General features: G+C 37.7%; 1 protein-coding gene across 2 annotated transcripts in view; it reads left to right on the top strand.

The window, feature by feature from the left end:
• Positions 1-13,073, top strand: part of TMEM135 (transmembrane protein 135) — a 183,013-nt gene extending 169,940 nt beyond the window's left edge. Inside the window, exons 10-15 of one of the 2 annotated variants that reach the window (XM_062578045.1) lie at positions 1,969-2,136; positions 5,038-5,101; positions 5,805-5,881; positions 7,527-7,625; positions 9,184-9,251; positions 10,695-13,073. In XM_062578045.1, coding sequence (XP_062434029.1) covers positions 1,969-2,136; positions 5,038-5,101; positions 5,805-5,881; positions 7,527-7,625; positions 9,184-9,251; positions 10,695-10,827 — 609 coding nt within the window. In that variant the 3' untranslated portion in view covers positions 10,828-13,073. The remainder of the gene's footprint in view (positions 1-1,968; positions 2,137-5,037; positions 5,102-5,804; positions 5,882-7,526; positions 7,626-9,183; positions 9,252-10,694) is intronic. The other variant, XM_062578053.1, reaches the window with a different exon arrangement.
• Positions 13,074-15,705: the final 2,632 nt, after the last annotated feature.

The following is a 15,705-nucleotide window of genomic DNA, read 5'->3' as shown; positions in this document are numbered from 1 at the left end:
TTTTTGTGGAAGATAAAAGTTATTCTGTTGTACATTGATTATATGTTTTAAAGTATACTGCTTTTCTTGATTTGAAAAATACGTATAAAATATGTGATGCATATTTCCCAGCTGTTCTACTGAGATAAATAGAAGTTTTTTTCATACTTCTTACTGCTCTTTGCTGTACATGAAAAGTAAGGCCTTAATCCTGCAGTTTAGCACTTCTAAGTGGGCACCTGCTATAAATAAAATTGCAGATGTATTTGAGGGTTTGCCAGTTGGAACTTCAGTGTGTCCTAATGTAGAGTTCCTCACCCAGACAAAACAGCCTTTCCTACAGCTGCGTAAAACATTCAACCTGTCTTGATGTTCATTCTCTTAGTTTGGACTTTAGTTTAATTTGCTTATAATTCTTATTTTTAGAGTATTTTTTTTCCTTTTTTTTTTCCTGAGGTGGTGACATCTGTTTCATAATCATCACTTTTTGTTTGGGAAGATGAGGACTATGTACTTCACACAAGATTACCTCTTCATTTTAGATATGAATATACATTCATCTTAATTTTGGCTACAAAATATTTGTAGCGTGAAATTCACTCAGCCCACCATATATACTTTTTGGTCGACATTTTCATTATACAGCCCCAAAACACTGTCATTTGCTGCTCAGCAAGTACACCTTACATACCATTGAAAGAACAGAGGAAGAAACAGTAGTTCTTCATATATAGCTAAAGCATCATTGAACCGGACGATGCAGTTTCTTCCGTAACGTGGAAACGCCAGCCATCCTCTTCTGCATGTAACATTTTACACGTTGTACCTCTTAGTTAATCTCCTCCTTAAGCATCAGTTCAAAGAGAGTAATTGTTACAAGAAACAGTTATTACTGAATGTTTAGCCAGAAAAATGTTGCATGAGTTTTATGAGGGATCATGATGTTCTGTATGAGGCAAAAATATATTTAGTTTCTGGATTTGAAAGATTGCTCTGTCAAACCCTCTGCCAATGAACACTGTAACTGGAATTATCTCGATGCCCTTGAGTACGTTCTAAAAAATGAGTTACGGGAACCGAGAGCGCTGGGTGCCTGCCGTATTTGCCAATGATGAGTGCACAGGGTTCGGATGCTTTTCAGATGAGGTATCTTCCAACCAAAAAATGGATAGATTTTATTCAGACCTCTCCGTGAAGTTCAGCCATAGGGGACGAATAATGATAGGAAGCTTTTGAGGAAGTTATAAGAAACTGGGGAAAAAAAAAAAAAACTTGAAATGAAAAAGTCAATGTAATCTTGTGAGTTGATATGAAAAAGCAGATCTGCATCCAAGGTGGATTAGTAGGAAAAATTCCTTGGAGCCCATGTTATCCCTTTTCAGTAGTTCTACACATAATCTCCCTTCAGTTTTGCTGTTTTTCTTACTGCAAGCTTCACTAAGCCTCCAGTTTCATTGAGGGAGAGTGTATGAGTGTTTGCCAAGCCATCAGTGTCAGCTCCTCGTTCTCACACTTTCTGAAATTTGTTTTGCGTGGACTTTTCCCTCCTTTAGTGCTTTCTCCAGACATTTGAGTGTGGGGTGTTTGTTGGTGGTGGTGGGTTTTTTTCTCCTCGCCACGTTACTTCCTGTTGTATACCCATTTGTAGTTAAAAGGTAGGGCAGTAACCTGGAAATTAAGCCTTCAGGGTTATTCTGAAGGATAGAATTGTGGAGCAGAAGATAAACAGACTATGTCCTTTGAGGCTTTTCAAATATTTATATAAATTAAAGGAGAGTCAGTTGTCTCAGATTTTATTGTGTTTGCAATTTTACAGAGAAATCTGGGAAAAAAATCTGGTTTTGAGCTTGAAGATGGGGATGTGTTCTCCGTAGTGACTGCAAAGTGGGTTTCAAAATGCTTAGGGTCACTAAGTGACCAATGCTTCCATAGCTTGTGTTTTTGCTCTTTCTTTTTTCTGAAGATGTGGTTTCTTGCAATTCTCCCTAGGGCTTCGTTCGAATGTTTAGCATCGGTTACCTGATCCAGTGCTGCCTCCGGATCCCTTCCACGTTCAGGCATCTCTTCACTGAACCTTCCCGGCTCCTTTCACTCTTCTACAATAAGGAAAATTTCCAGCTTGGAGCTTTTCTGGGATCTTTTGTCAGTATATACAAAGTAAGCTTGTAACATACCGAAATGATGAATGTTATGTGGGTTTTGGAGGTTTTCTTTCTTTCTTTCTTTTTTTTTTTCTTTTTTTTTTTTTTTTTTTTTTTAATTTTCAAAGTAGCAAGAAGAGGTAAAAGGTCTAGCCTTAATATTACTGTTACTGGATTCTTCATAATGTCACTGAACAAATCTGTAGTGTCATAAATAGCAAACTGATCCTCCATTCCATGATGCATTCTTCTGTGTTTTCTATCATTTCTCAATCAATCAGATGGATTTTACAGCCTGATACCAAGACCGAGATATAGGGTGTGTTTCAGAGCAAGTGAACTCAGATTTCAAAGACACTTTCTGTTGCACAAAAACGCTTTTGCACAGATACGACTAGTGACTGCAGTAGCAGCAGGATTGCCATAAAGAAGCTGTTTGCAGATTTTTAGCACAAAAGTCTGGAATTCTGACTTGACGCTAAATAGTTGGAGATTGCAGAACATGTATCACATACAATGAGGAAACATTGCACTTACCATCTGTAAATCTGCCTTCCTGCTATTATAAAATGACAGTTAGTAAACTGATGCACCTTAATACAGCATTTGTCAGTTAATTGAATCATATTTATATCAAAATTGAATCTGACCAAAAGCATATTGTAAGGAAGGATATATTGTATACTACAATGCTGAAGTACCTATTGCAGTTTTATATGCTTAACCAAACTTGATATTTTTCAACTGCTACTTCACTTACTATGAAAAGTTAAGGTAATTCTGTATTATTCAGTGTAAATACCATCTACTGAGGATCAACTCCCCCCCCGCCCCCCCCAAAAAAAGTCTTATTTATAACCAAACAGAATTTCACTTTAATTGCAGTCAGACTGAGATACAAGAAATTGTCAGGTTACTGAGTTTAAAATTTCTGGTGGCAATGCGCAGTTTATTCGGAGTTTATTTAATAATTAGATTTTTGTTCAAACTTTAAGAAAAGTGCCTTTAGAGAAAACAGTGTTTAAATTGTAAATGCTGAAATGGGGGTGACTTTGAAGTCTTTTAGAAACTCTGAGTGCAAAATATGATTTAGTTCTATAGATACTCATTTTATGAGAGTGACATGTACTCTGACATTTATTAATAGTTCATTAAGCACGTACATTCTATTATTGTTTGCATTACAAAACTTCTATGGATTTAGGTGGCATTATATTTTTGTATTCAATTTGAGATAAGCATATAGAGCAGCAAAGAGTCTAATCATACAGTGGATCATAGCCAGATAATGAAGTGCTTGATACAGTTCTAGCCCAGAGGAATTCCATTATAGACCACTTTAAAAGAGTCCATCTTGTCCCTGAAGGCAGTCTGAAATACCTTTGTAAAATTGTACTTGCTGTAGTGTTATATTTTGAGTTCTCCTCTATTGTTAATTAACGTCAGCAAATGTCATTTTATGGAAAATAAGTCAGTGATGCTAGCCTGGTTTCCTTTTTTATATAAGACTACAAGTTTGAATAATACACCGCACTCTGACAGTTAGCTTTATTAATGACATTTTAGCATATTTGATTATTAAAAATATGCTGTAAAATAACTAGTGAGACAACTCTGTTGCACTGTGTCCATTTTGGGGGCTTACTTGTACAAGAAAGACATTGAAATACTGAAGTGAGTTCAGCAGAGGGCACCAAGATGATTAGGGCACTGGATAACATGATACTCAAGGAGAAGCTGGGAGAACTGCATTTCTTTAGGCTGGAGAAGAAAGAGCTCACGGGAGATTTTATTGCTGTCTGCATCTAACAGGAGGATATAGAGAAAGTTTTTGGAAATGCACAGTGTTAGGAAGAAAGGCGAAATACACAAGTTGAAATATGGGAGTTTCTGATTAAATATAAAGGAATATATTTTCATATGAATGTGGCAAAACACGAGAACAGGTAGCCCAGAGAGACTGTGCAGTCACCACCCTTGGAGAGACTGAAAGCTCAGCTGGGCAAGTCCCTGAGTAACCTGCTTTAACAGGACCTGCTTCAAATAGGAGGTTGGACCAGATGATCTCCAGAGGTCCCTTCCAACCTAAATTATTCTTTGATTCTATGAAAAGTATGCATTAGGTGGAGTAGCAAGGAACTAACTCACATAGCTCAAAGCAGACATTAGTGGACCATTGTATTGAATTACACGATGTGGTCCCAATACCATCAGCACTGGGTCTGACCCTACTTAGCAAGTATTAAGCTATGTGGAAGCAAACAGAAATTTGTGAGCAAAGTGTGGATTTTGCAGAACAACTGAAAAAAGCAATGCAGAGGTTGTGACAGACATGGAACAATCTGGATCATTTGGTAACCTGCAGTCATCCAAACAAAATGTATTTTAATGCAGCCCAAGCCACGGTTACTTACATCCATTCTAGCCTTAATAGCTGTGAATTGTTGTTTGTGTCAACAAACAGGTTATTCTGCATTTTAGTATGACATTTAATCATATGCAGTTCTTACTTTTTAAATTAATGTGATTTCCTGGTCCTAGAATTTGTTGTATGTATGGAAGAATCTGAAGGTGTTTGGTGTGCAGTTGGAAACGGACTTTGGCATGAGAAAGAGTCTAGGTGACTATAGCAAATGAAGATGTTCTAAATTCAAGATTAAATTTTCTGACCACATTTGAATTAGATTGGTATGTTTGATTGACACATTCAAATTAGAATTTTCTGCTATCTAGTTTTGAAACAAAATATGTTGTTATTTAAAGCACTGTAAAATCGGTACTGTAGATTGTAGATATTATCAAGCTATATTTCTTAGTACTGCTGTGAGCTATATTACTACCTTACAGTGGAATATCTTCAGGCTGTGTGTTCTGAAAGAGCAATAACGAGGGCTCTGCTTCTCTCTGTTCACTACAGGGTACTAGCTGCTTTCTGCGCTGGGTACGAAACCTAGATGATGAGCTGCATGCGCTAGTAGCTGGTTAGTCCATAAAAAATGAATATTGACTCTGTTCGGTTCTGCAAATATTTCTGTTGAGCACATGGTTGATGTCTGTCCTGCAATTCCTGTTTCAGACTTACATGTTGAAAGTAGGACTGTATATAGTAAGGCTGCCTCAGTGTAAGAGTAGTGATTCAAGTGGTTTCAAATTAAGAGTTGCATTTAAAATTGTAAAGGAAAATTTAGTCAAATGATATGTCTGTCATTTATGCTCAGCTTCAAGGACAATAAATGGACCACAAATGTTATTGTGCCTTTATTTCCCAAGCCCCAGTCAGGTGAGGTTCTAATACTGGCTCTTCCACACACAGCAGAATATGCATTTGTGCATCCAAAGAAGGATCATTTTTGCTGCAAAACTTGTGCTGTGTCGCAGGCCCTTCCGTGCTACTTGGGTGTCTGCCGCTCTGTGGAACCTTTGAAAAGTTCCCACTTGTTTGCGGGATGAGAGAGGAAATTTAAGACTCTGCTTCTGGTCACTGAACAACAGATTTGTTTCAAGGTTTCAAAACTCTTGCTTTTCTTCTGAATGACATAAACCATACTTTGATGGGCAGCACAGGAACATTGTTGTGATGTGGCAGTAGAAACCATAATCTTGTGCAACATCTGTCATGCTGACATAGTGCGACAGCTACAATAAATCAGTGTTAATAATAGTTTTGTTTTCTAATTATTACAGGGGCTCTAGCAGGAATTTCTATGATGTTTTACAAAAGTACTACTATTTCTATGTACCTGGCTTCCAAATTAGTAGAGGTAAGATATTACCCTGATACCTGAGTTCTTTATTTCAGGTGTTTTGTTCAAGACAGAAAAAGACAACGAACTTCACAAGGCTTTGTCAGAGCATTCCCATATAATGTGAGATTGTACAGTAGCGGTGTATTTGAGTAGGTTTGTGCCAAGCGGCAGTTCCACTCTACAGCCTCATTTCTTAATCTCCTGTCTGTGACTCACATTAAAAATCCTTTATCCGTTGGTCTCCATGCATATTCGCCGTCACATTTTCTCTGTCTCATTCTTTGGTAGCCCTTTGCTTTGTAGCTTTTGTAGATTTTTAAATCTAAAAGTTCCAAGAATGTAGATTTTGTCCATTCTGCCAGAAACATAAATCAGAACTAGCCCTTAATTGTAGATTTATTGCCAAAAGCTACAGCTTGACTTCCTGCCTTTGTTCCCTAATTTTGGCATTCAGCAGTCTAAGATAACTCAAAATAGCTTAGGTTTTAGTCTATAGCTGCAGTTGTTTGTCAGTATGCTTCGCCCAGCTTTGAAGAGCGCTTCAATCAAACTTCCAGTCTCTCAAGTTTGAAAATCTGTTCTCCCTTATTTCTATGAACTGAGTGAAAATAGGAACCCAGGAAAAAAATGTTTGTAGATTTTGGATATGTTGATTATATATCACTAGCCAGATTCTGGTTTCTCACTGTGATTTTTCCATGGAATCAGGATTTACTCCTGAGTATTTCCACAACAGCACCACTGGAGTAAGTTAACACTACTCTTCCGTTATGCTTCATCCCTGAATCACCAGACTGACCTCTAGGACTTCATTCCTTCGTGATATTTTTCCACCTCCACTACCAGCACTGAATTAATTTTAAATAAGTTAAAAAAGGAATGTTAAATTTAAAAAAGCACATAATGGAGAATGGACATAAAAAAGGCGAGATACACTCTATTTTTTCTTGTGCTTTGTAATCTTGGTTCAAGTTCTGAAGGTACTTCTCATAATGATTATGCAAAAGTTATCTGACATCCATATTGAGTTATCCGTATTGAATTTTAGAACATCAATTATTTAAAAAAAAATAGTATCTTGTATTACTGATGGTTTTCTATGGACTTTGAGACATTGTGGCTGCACTGAAATAAAAAAAGTGCTGCGTGTTCTTTTTTTTTTTTAACTACTTTTATCATCTTACGCAAGCCAAGGGTAACTGACTAAAGAGGCGTATGCTGCTTTGGAAGGTCAAGCTGTGCTCAGGAAAATAAGCTGTACGTGTTTTCTCAGAAACAAAAGTATGTGATTTCAAGCTGTTTAAGAACAGTGAATATTCGCTTTGTTGCACAAGTTATTGCATTATTCTTTTGCTTTTTTAAAATGAGGAATTTGACATAGCAAACTTTCTCTTTTTTTGTCATTAAGATCTATACTACCCTTAATACCCAAGCTTTTGCCAAGTCCTTTTCTGTGCATTTGCAGGCACTTATTCCATGATCTTCCATGAGTTTTTTAAGCTAGTTCAATCCATATCACATTTGCAATGTGGACATAACATAGAAACACATATGCTAGTAACGTTAACGTGCCACTTTGAAAATGGTAATATGATAAAAAGTAAAAAGATACTTGTAATTTTTTTCTGTTTTGCTCAGCATGTTTTGTTTACTTTCATAGACTATATATTTCAAAGGCATTGAAGCAGGGAAAGTTCCCTATTTTCCCCATGCAGACAGCATCATCTATGCCATCTCCACATCGATATGCTTCCAGGCAGTAAGTATGTTGCCTTCTAACAGAAAATACAGTTCTTTAAGTTGTATGTTCAGTGAAACCAGGAATGTAAGGATACAACGATACAAGAATGCTGGTATGGTGGAGTGATTTGAGCAAGATGCTGTGAATCAGGACTCCTATATTCCGCTTTTGAATGTTACTGTGTGCGGAAGGTCATTTCTATGACTCAGATTTCTCATAAACTTAGAACTGAATATTGACTTCTTTGGAAATGAGCTCAAAATGCAGTGACCCAAAGCAGGGATGTAAAATACAGAGACTTCCATAAGTGTGTGGGTTTTTTTTTCTCTCTCAAGGAGGCCAACAATGAACTGTAATATATTACAATTTTTTAATGAATTGGAAATTTTCACTCTCAGCTAACTTTAGTTAAGATTGCATATTTGAAAGAATCTGAAAAATTTAGCAGGAAAAGCTAGTTTTACATTTGAAAAAAGCTGTAGCCTTCATCTTTTGCCCTTTCCAAGTCTGTTCCATGTCCTGATCCTCAATTCCTTTCCCATCTGCTATAGCAGCTGTAGAAGCGTCTTTACAGTGTAACTAAATTGCTCTGCATTATTCCACTTCATCCCACCCTTTCTAATGCCTAATGTACCACTGAATGTTTTGTGGACATTTTTCATTTCATAATGAAATGTGGGTTTTTTTATCCTTCAATAAAGAGAATATAAAACGATCCTGAACAAGACTTCTAGTGTCCTGTGCCTAAGCGAAAGCAGCTGCACTATTCCTCCTCTTCATCGGTCCCACATATTTCAGAATATCTCTTATTCTCACGTCAAAATGAACTGATATTTTAGTACACAGATGTGCTTGTATATGTGAAGGACAGCAGTACTGAGATCTCCAAAATGCTATTGGCAGGGTCCATCACATGAGGTTTAAAAGGAAATTATTGTGAGAAGAGTGGGAAGGTTTTTTTTCATTACTTAATAATGAGTTGGAACATAGGAATCCGAAACCAGGAATAAATTTCGAGGTTTAGTAGGGAGGAAAGAGGGAGAAATTGTCAAACGGATCTATGCTGAGGTGTTTGCTCTTCACCACATTCGTAAGAGACTTGGAGAGAAGGCAAGGGGTTTGGTTATCTTACATTATTTGGGGTAGTACAATGTAAACATGAGTACGCAAAGTGATAGATCACACAAAGCAGAATGAGTGCAGATGGAATAGCAGGAGTTTGGCATCCACACCGGCAGAATAGTATACATAGGAATAATAAGGATTTTTTTTTCTCTGTACAACGACGGGATCTAAATTAGGTACCACTACTCTTGAAAGAGAGTCTTCTGGAAATGTCGATATGTGCTGGTGGTATCATATAAATTCAGCTGTGACTGGTGTATTTTCTGAGAATGCTGTATGTTGACAAGTGATCACAGGTGCTTTCAGTCCATGAATCGTGAGAGTTTTTTTTAATACATACGTTCTTCCCTAACCATCCTTTAATGCTCACTGTTTGAGGCAAGGTGATAAACAGGATGGGCCTTTTGCCTAACCTGGTGCAGCTGGTGCTTACGGAGCTTTCTCCTTGCAGGCTGTGATGGAAGTTCAAAACCTGCGACCTTCATACTGGAAATTTCTTTTACGACTAACAAAGGGCAGGTAAGTAAACAAGAGTATATTATGGTTTGCCTAAACATACCATTGGTCACATTCAGCTTTCTACATCATTTTTTTCAGTTCACCTAGAAAAGTAGAATACTTTCAGATTTCAGTGGTATGCGAAGTATCAAGTAAACAAATAGACAAGTATCAAGAAATAAGTGTTGTACAGTGATTTTGAACATGATATTGTTACTTTTTTAAAGTATTAGTGTCAGAATATTTCCCATGAAAATAAAATTCCTTTGAAGATTCTACATTTTTTATAGAACATCTATTTTGATTGGGAAAGGAAGTTTTTATTCTTGGAAAACTAGTGAAAGTTTTTCACTTACTATAACTGTAAACTTATACTGTCCTATTTTATTGAATATATTTTTTCCTTATTTGCTGTGGAGTTCTAAAATGCTTACCTCTTAAATTACATTTTACTGTAATCGATTTATTTTAGTAAAGTGTAGGTTATTATACTGATGTACAATAGGGCAGAAGAAGGCGTCCAAATCTTCACCTTGATCAGTTTGAGAATAAAGTCCATTGCAGGGAACCAGTGAGTTCCTTTCAGACCTTTAGCTATGACCTGCTGTAGTCTGAAGGGCAGTTTTAAGACTAGATTCTTTCTCTGTCCAGCTTATAAAAATAGAAGTGAACTCAGAGGCCAGTCCCTGGAGCATATTGAACCTACACGCCCCATAGCACACTGTTAGGTGGACATTAGATGACTTAATGTGCTACTAGACATAGGGGAAGCTTTCCTTGGGATGTCTGGAGGCAATGTTCAGGCAGCCTTTAGGACTGTACAGATGTGACACAGGGGATGGCATCGGTGCAGATGTCGAATTCTGGCTGCCTTTTTTCCCTCTTGTGCTAATCCTAAAATTGCTTTAGTTGAAAGAGAAGGGGAAAAAGAAATTCCATGACTTGCCACTCATTTGTTTTATTTAAAACAAATTTCTGCAGTAGTAATTTTAATATTTTCTCCACAAGGTCATCTTCTTTGGACATTCTGCAGGGCTTTCACTCGACAATCTTGAAAAGTAAAGAAATAGAAATAAGTTTTAACACCCATAAAATTGTCATGCAGACATAGGCAGGCATGGCCCGAGTTTACTCTGTGCTGGGATGGGAAAGAACTGTAATGTATTTTGTTTGGAGTTTTTTGATGGCATTACAAGTAGAATGGGACTCCCTCCTTTCTCCTTTTCTATAAATTATATTATATGAAGCATACATACATAAATCACTATCAAATTTATCCAATATACATTTTTTAATTTATATTGCCTAAGATAAAAACCTTAATCCATAAACAGTGCAAGCCAAAGCCTTTATTTTGAAGATATGGATAGTCTTTTGCATAGTGAAATCATTCTAATAGCAATTTTATTTATTTATAAATAAAAGATTAATTTGTTCACTTTCTTATGTCTGCTTTGTTTTCAGGTTTGCTCTCATGAATAGGAAAGTTTTAGATGTATTTGGTACTGAAGCCTCTAAGAACTTCAAGGATTTCACACCTAGGCTTGACCCAAGATACACTGTTGTCCCACCAGAGCTACCGCTTGAGCTGTCTTGAAAATGATAGTGTATCTTGTCGTTATGTGTGATCAGCGTCTTGTCCTGAAAAGTTAATTAACTTAACAGTCGTGTATATGGAGGAGTGGTTGGGCTCCACTTCAGTATTATTTCAATGAGAAATGCTTTTTACCAATCAGAAACACTGAAGCTTTGTAGGAAAGTGTGGCTTAATGATTAAGCCCCTTCCATACATAAAAAATATTTCTGGATTACTGTAGGTGGTTGACAGTATGGTAGATTCCTGAGTGAATTAAATCAGTGAGTAATATATCTAGAGAAGAGAAGTAAAATGTATGTAAGACATAAATATGCATAATAATTTCAAAAACTGTATCTCATACCAGTAGAATATTTCTTCGTCAAACTAAAAGTAATTCCGAAATTAGAAAGGAAGATGTGTTGCATAGTTTAGGTCCAGAATTTTACCTGATCTTAAAACTATTGCAGTCCGGTGAAAATGTCACTTCGGCTTTCTAAATTATATCACTGATTTTTCTTAAAAGAGCCGCTGCCTGCTCTATTTAAAATGACAAAATATTTTTACCTGGCTATGGTGGCAAAAGAAGGCATTCCTTAGTTAAAAATAAAATAAAATAAAATAAAGGCATATTCGTAAAGCACATTCCAGGGCTGAAAATCCCACTGATGTTGTGGATAACGGACAAGGAAACATAAAAAGGCCAGGGCAGTGCCGCGGGCGCCCTGAGGAGCAGCAGGGTGGGGTAGGCAGCATCTGCCAAGTGGAAAATGGCAAAACAGGCGGAGGAAGGAATGAACCGTTCCCGCCTCGGAGATGGCGCTGGAAACAGCAGACGGTTACAAAAATAAAGGAAGCCAAGAACGAAACGAAAAAACCCAAAATATACTGAAATTAAATGTTTATTTTTAAAGGGCTCGACGGCGTCTTTTTGGATGGGGTTGGCGTGTTTGTCAGGCTGCAGTACCAGCCGGCGTTTCCAGTGGCCTTTAGAAGGGAACTGACCCGTGAGGTTCAACTGTTACAAGTAAACAGTTTTGGCAGTCGTATTAATAGTTTTTTTTCCTTGTCCTCGGTGCAGGATGGTTTTCCGTTGGTCTGTCGTACAGCCACGGCTGTGACAATTACGTTAAATTTAATATGATGCTCAATGCAAATAAATACCTACTCAAATTCCATCTCATTTTTACACTGCAGATGTCTACAGATAATAGTTTGTGCACTAAAGTGAGACCTTGACATGCTAATTGCCTTTTGGGGGGGTGTTTTGTTGTTTTGTTTTTTAATAAAGTCCATTCAGGTCATGCTGAATGATGTTTATTACCCTAGCATCTTAATGAAAAGCTGAACTGTACTCACATGCAACTAAAAAGACGCACGATAAGCCTGGGAATGGAAGTTACAGTACGTTGCATGTATTTTAAAACGGAAAAGAAGAAGAAAACAGAAGTTTTTATGCTCAACGTTTTTCTCAGATAATGTGAATTGGATTATTTAATGGAATCTTTGTCTTGTAACTGTAATCCTACCCCAGCCTTAATCCTGCTTTAATTCTTAGTAGTCTAATTTCTTATTCCTGAATGTGCAGTAATTTTTATCAGATTTACAGAGATGTCGTGAGAATTGTACCAGTCTGTGCACAAAATCTGCTTCTTCATCAGCTACTGCAACGATGATGCTTTATCATTGTTACTAAAGGTGCTTTATTAAAACAGCAGCTGTCCAAGTTAGTGCGAATAAACTTTTGCAAGTTACTTTGTATGCAATATTTTATTGCTTGAGATATTAAATTAAAATTCCTCAAAAGGAAATAAAAGTTAATTCCATAAGGACCTTAAAAAGATTGTAATACGTTTGTAGTGTTTTTCCACTGGAATATGGTCTAAAATATTTGACCTTGTAAAGTCCGAGAAGTATATATTTTAGGTGATATGTTAGAAATTATGCAGTATGTTATAAATAGTTTCTAGTGTAACTATTTACCATTCCGAAACTTCAAAATATTTTATAAATGGATTAATTTTCTTCACTGGAATGACAATTTGATTGTTTCTGTGTTTGAGTTAAAACATGCAAGTGCTATATCTCAGCAGCTAAACAACAGTTTTGTCTAAGTGTTCTTGTTTCCAAAAGCCTTGTTTCCGGTTATTTTCGTGTAATATAAGAAATAAAACATTTTAAATTATTTTTATTCAGATCAAGTATATGTAAGAAAGAAAAAGATAAAGTCCTGATGTTTTTTCCCCGATAATAAACAGTTGCTGCTTGAAAAAGGTAATCACTTTTTGGTTGTTGTTGTTGTTAGTAAGCTATCCATCCGGAGGAATAAAAGAAGTAATATTCTGTGGTTAATGAATGCATAGAGTGTGAGCGAACCTTTAAATTGTACATTTGTTCAAAATCTAAAGTCCTAGCACAAAGTAAATGAAGAGGTAATGCAAAGCCTGTGATGAATCGGCAGCGTCCTCAGCTCTGCCCTTTCCCGTGTGATTGTGTAGCGTCGGTGTACGCTGCGGGGTGTTTTCTCTGGGCAGAGGAAGCCGCGTAGCCGGTCGTCACGGCAGTGGAAAGTCGCGTGCCTCCAGCCCTCCCTTGCCGTGTGGCCGGATAATTGGGCCTCATGTGACTAAAGTGGCAGAGTTCCCTGTCACCTGATGTGGCATCGCTATTTTTTGATCACATCTGTCTAATCACATCTTGCTTCTGCTTTTGTTTTGCGGAGAATCCTGGGGGAGACTGAAGGCGTAAAGGGAGGCGGCGGGTCGAACGGTGAAACGTCTCGGTGCTTTTAGGTAGAGGTTTTGAACGTCCTTAGCGTGTCCAAAAACAACAGTTTTTGATGCTAGTGACGTGGCTGCTAAGGACTAAGAGACAGGTACATTAGTCCAGGCAATGCTCCCATGCAAAGTGACTTTTAGCTCTTGCTGGAACCCAGCACTCAGCCAACGTTAGTCTTGGGAATGGAAAGCTCAGGTCTATTTGTTTATCTAGACCTGCCCTTTCTAGCACGTATAGATACAGCCCTCTCAGGAAGACGAGTAAAATACCAGAACGACTTCAGTGGGGATGGAGGGATTTCGCTGCTGAAGGTAAAGCTCAGGCTCACATATATTCTTGCAGAACTAGGTCTCCAGGACAGTCTCAGCAGGACTGCCTTCTGCAGGAGACATCCTCCCCGGCAAAGCTGCTCTCAGAAAAAAATATTTTCTGTTTTGTGACCCGTGAGAAACTCCACATTCCTGCATATCGTTTCTCAAACGTAGCAGTCTAAGATGCCTTCCATAATATGGGCAACCTGTTCTAGCAGCTTCCCACAATGTCTCATCTGCCGACTTGGGAGCCTTTTATCCCTAATGGACCCAGCCATCCTGCATGAGACCTTTCTGATACCCATCAGTGAAGCATCAAAATAATTTTGAGAAAACTTGTTGATCACCAAGGTGATCGAGTGGGTGTGTGAGAGGGTATTTGCAAGTTACTGTCGATCTGGGGGTCTCGCCTTTACAAGTTGCCTCTCTTTATAAAACAACTGCCAATCCTTCGGAAGTATCACAGAATAATTTGATTCTGTTCCTTGAGCTACATCACACTTTCCCATTTTTGTCTTATTGTTTAGTAGAAGATACTGACTTTTATTTTAGTTTCTTCTAGATAAATTTTTGGTAAAATTTGAGGGGAAAGTAGTTTTCTTCCCATAAGGAAACTAAAATTGCCATTGCTGACATAGTGGCAAAATCCACACTACGTCCCTTACCTTCACGCATGTTGAAATGTGATTATTTTGCTCAGGACAAAACACTCACCTTTCGTAACTGGTAGATTATGCCCTTATGTCTCCATCAAATCCGAGACTCATTTTACTAACAGGCTTCTTTGAACGTAACAAGCATAAATGTGGATTAGAGTCTGCTTTGATCTTAAGGATTTTTTTTTCCTGGCGCGGGCCACAGAATTTTCCATTTGCTAATTAAAACATGAAGAGGTCAAAAGAATTTTAAATATTAATGCCAAGGCTTTGCCTACAGTAGAAGGGGCTGGCTTGAAATCCAGGCACACTATTAATCTCCTCAAGCTGGTGGAATCTGATCGATGTTTTTTCCCCTCAGCTGCCACAACAGAAGCATAAAAAATGTTACCGGGTCCCTGAGCGTCAGTGGGAGAATTCCCAAGATTGCTTGAAGGTTACAGAAGACTTGATCCTACCAGGTCAAGGACAAAATGAGTTTTTCTTGTATTTTGAAAGTGCTGTTTCTCTATTGTTTTAAAGAGTTAAACCCTGATTTCCTATGGCAAACGATGACTAGGCTGGGGTGAGCAGGCCTGGTGTGATCAATGCATTAAAATGCTCCTGCTCGTGCCATTTGTAGTGCACCTGGAGGTGGCTATCGTCCTGAGCAACCCAGAAATATTGTTTTGCTCTTCATCTGTTGGCCATAAAAAAGCAGGAAGTTTCAACATAAATTGGTGGTGATTATTTACACAACGGGAATTAACTTGCCTAACTCGTTTGTGCTGAGATACTTTTGGGTCTCCTTGGACACCAAAAATAATATCCTGTAAATATAGTTGGAAACCAAGACAGAAGTTGACACCCTGAGTCATCCGTTGCATCTTCTGGGTGGTGCCCTCAGCCCAGTTGGGAGGGATAACGCGAGGCTCATGACACTATTTGTATATACAAAGGCGAGGTTTGGCCTCATTTATAACATCTTTCAGTTCCTCAGCTTTCTGCTGGGATGTTCCTGATAAAAATAGATACTTTTTTTTTTTTTTTTTTAAACTGGAAGGTTTTCAGTTAAATATCAAAATTCATACCAGACAGGCTTAGACTACCACCGCTGCGGTGTTTGTTTTTCTATTGACATTCTTTCTGAGTAGGAAACAGAGGACTTCATTATA

The sequence above is a fragment of the Rhea pennata genome, chromosome 1 (genome assembly GCF_028389875.1).
Source record: "Rhea pennata isolate bPtePen1 chromosome 1, bPtePen1.pri, whole genome shotgun sequence".
Taxonomy (NCBI): Eukaryota; Metazoa; Chordata; class Aves; order Rheiformes; family Rheidae; genus Rhea; species Rhea pennata.
The sequence above is the reverse complement of the archived record's forward strand: the minus strand, read 5'-3'. Positions and strand labels throughout refer to the sequence as shown.